Source organism: Pogonomyrmex barbatus, unplaced genomic scaffold, assembly GCF_055798465.1.
Source record: "Pogonomyrmex barbatus isolate J1 unplaced genomic scaffold, ASM5579846v1 scaffold16, whole genome shotgun sequence".
NCBI lineage: Eukaryota > Metazoa > Arthropoda > Insecta > Hymenoptera > Formicidae > Pogonomyrmex > Pogonomyrmex barbatus.
Window position 1 is genome coordinate 7,322,088 of NW_028297112.1, and position 2,226 is coordinate 7,324,313.

General features: G+C 37.6%; 1 protein-coding gene across 1 annotated transcript; it reads left to right on the forward strand.

Annotated features, from left to right (window-relative positions):
- The first annotated feature begins 706 nt into the window (after positions 1-706).
- Positions 707-1,615, forward strand: LOC105424081 (uncharacterized). Its single transcript, XM_089074153.1, has 2 exons — positions 707-919; positions 1,028-1,615. Exons 1-2 carry the CDS (start codon positions 707-709, stop codon positions 1,613-1,615), a joined length of 801 nt encoding a protein of 266 aa, XP_088930279.1.
- Positions 1,616-2,226: the final 611 nt, after the last annotated feature.

Genomic DNA, 2,226 nt, shown 5'->3' on the forward strand with positions numbered 1-2,226 from the left:
ATTAATTAGATACAAATCGTAATGAATGTTATTAGCTGATCGATTGTATAATAAATCGAGGCGTGAGATCGCGATGTTTAATAAGAAAATAAGTATTAATTTAGTAAAAGTAAGTAAGGACCGATCAAAAGTGTAATATTGATTCCGCGATTTCTTAAGCTAACGTGAAGATGCGAGTTTGCGACTTTGCAATCGCGGAGATGCGATTTTTTAACTGTCGGCTTTACAGATGAAACGTGACTTTGCAGTCGCGGGGATGCAATTCTGCAACCGTCAGCCTACGCAGCCGAAATGTGACTTTGCAGTCGCGGGGATGCGATTTTGCAGAAAAGCGATTTGTTCAGTCGTAGTAAAAATAATAAATTAATTTTTTACCTGAAATTGGCCCACCGTAAATGGTGGGCGCTTAAAAATATTAGGATTAATTAAGCCCTTAATAACTACCTTTTATAGACCCTTTATTGACGCATTCCGATGCCGCGATGTCGTTTAAGATTTCGGTTAGAGCTAGTTTGCCCTTGTCACAGTAGATTGCTTGATAATTGGCAACGTGTGGCCACCCATGAGAAGAGACATCAAAGAAATGGCTAAAACCTGCATATAATACCAACGTGCCAAAGTAGGACGACACATTCATTTATGACCGGAAATCTTTCCACACACAGATTCGCATTTTGACCATGTGCATATCGATATTATCGGCCTCATGAACTCCAGCGACGGATATACATATTGCCTCATCATGATAGATAGATTTTCTAAGTGGCCACAGGCAATATCCATTAAGAATCATCAAGCCAAAACAGTGGCAAAAGCATTTTTCACGCACTGGATTTCTCGATTCAGCTCACTCAAGCTAATCACTACAGATCAAGAATCCGAATTTGAAAGCAGACTGTTCATGGCCTTAACTCAATTGGTCAGAGGCAAGAGAATTCGCACTACTGCATACCATCCGGCTTCGAACGGATTAATTGAGCGCTGACACCGCATTTTAAAAACGGCAATCAAATGCCATGAAAACCAGAAATGGACTGATGTACTTCCAGTTGTATTCCTCGGTCTCAGGACATGTTATAAGGAAGAGCTCAAGGCTTCACCAGCAGAATACCTATACGGTACATTTAGAATACCAGAAGAGTTTTTCACACATGAAGATCTGCAAAACAATCCAAATTTCTTTCTGGAAGATTTTCATGTTCATATGCGAGCTTTCAAATCTAGACCAACAGCATATCATGGTCGCAAGAAAATCTTCTGCTTCAAAGATCTACATACTTGCACGCATGTATTTATCAGGCAAGAAAACACACGCAAGAATACGCTCGACAATCCTTATTCAGGCCCTCATCGCATCATCGAAAGAATTAATGATAGAGTTTTCACTATCGATGTAAACGGCCTGCCTACCAACATATCGATTGAAGGCCTCAAGCCCGCTTATCAGTCAGCAGAAGAAAGCTCTACAGTCGAATATATCAACCGCTCTAGTGAAGCTGGAGATCACAATGCAACTAAGCAGAACTTCGAATCGGCCAGTGGATCGGACAGAGATTCAACGAAGGCAAACATCTTTCAACATACATCTAGACAAGGAGAATGGATCGGTCTCTAAGAAAATCTGGCAGTACTCCGAACCAAAGAAGAAAGTATTTACAATTTAATACAAACGCAAATCAAAGAAACACATAATACACACATTTTTTTTCTTTTCCCAGGGAGGAGTATTGTAGGGATTTAAGTGTCATGCAATTACACTTTTCACATTTTTTCTGCCCTCTTAATCTAATTACACAAAATGATATCATTTTAGGAATACGCACCTACAATATTCAATTATATAACGATATCCTAAAGAGAGAGTCATGTAAAAGCTTTTATACAATAAAGTTCGTTGTTCAGTTAACTCATCGGAATCATTTATCCTCCTAATCAACAGCAAATCCCTACACCTATGATTCAATTTTTATATTCGAAGTATGTTCTGATGATACAAGTTAACAGTTTCACGATACTATCCAAAACATTACACAAATATTCTGAGTATATTACATATAATCAGAATACATACAGTATAAGTAGTAAATTTTATTTGTTATTTCCTGAGTATATCCTGAAAATATACGAGAAATGATATTATGTAGAGATATTATATGAATTTTCTCTATATTATCGATCATCGTACATTTCGTATTATCGATATGAGTACAGAATATCCGTATGATA

What these genes read in the sequence shown, in the direction of transcription:
- LOC105424081 (XM_089074153.1), top strand. Translation starts at nt 707, where the DNA reads ATGAACTCCAGCGACGGATATACATATTGCCTCATCATGATAGATAGA. An exon ending in TCATGGCCTTAACTCAATTG is followed by an intron (nt 920 to 1,027) that starts GTCAGAGGCAAG and finishes CATGAAAACCAG; the next exon opens with AAATGGACTGATGTACTTCC.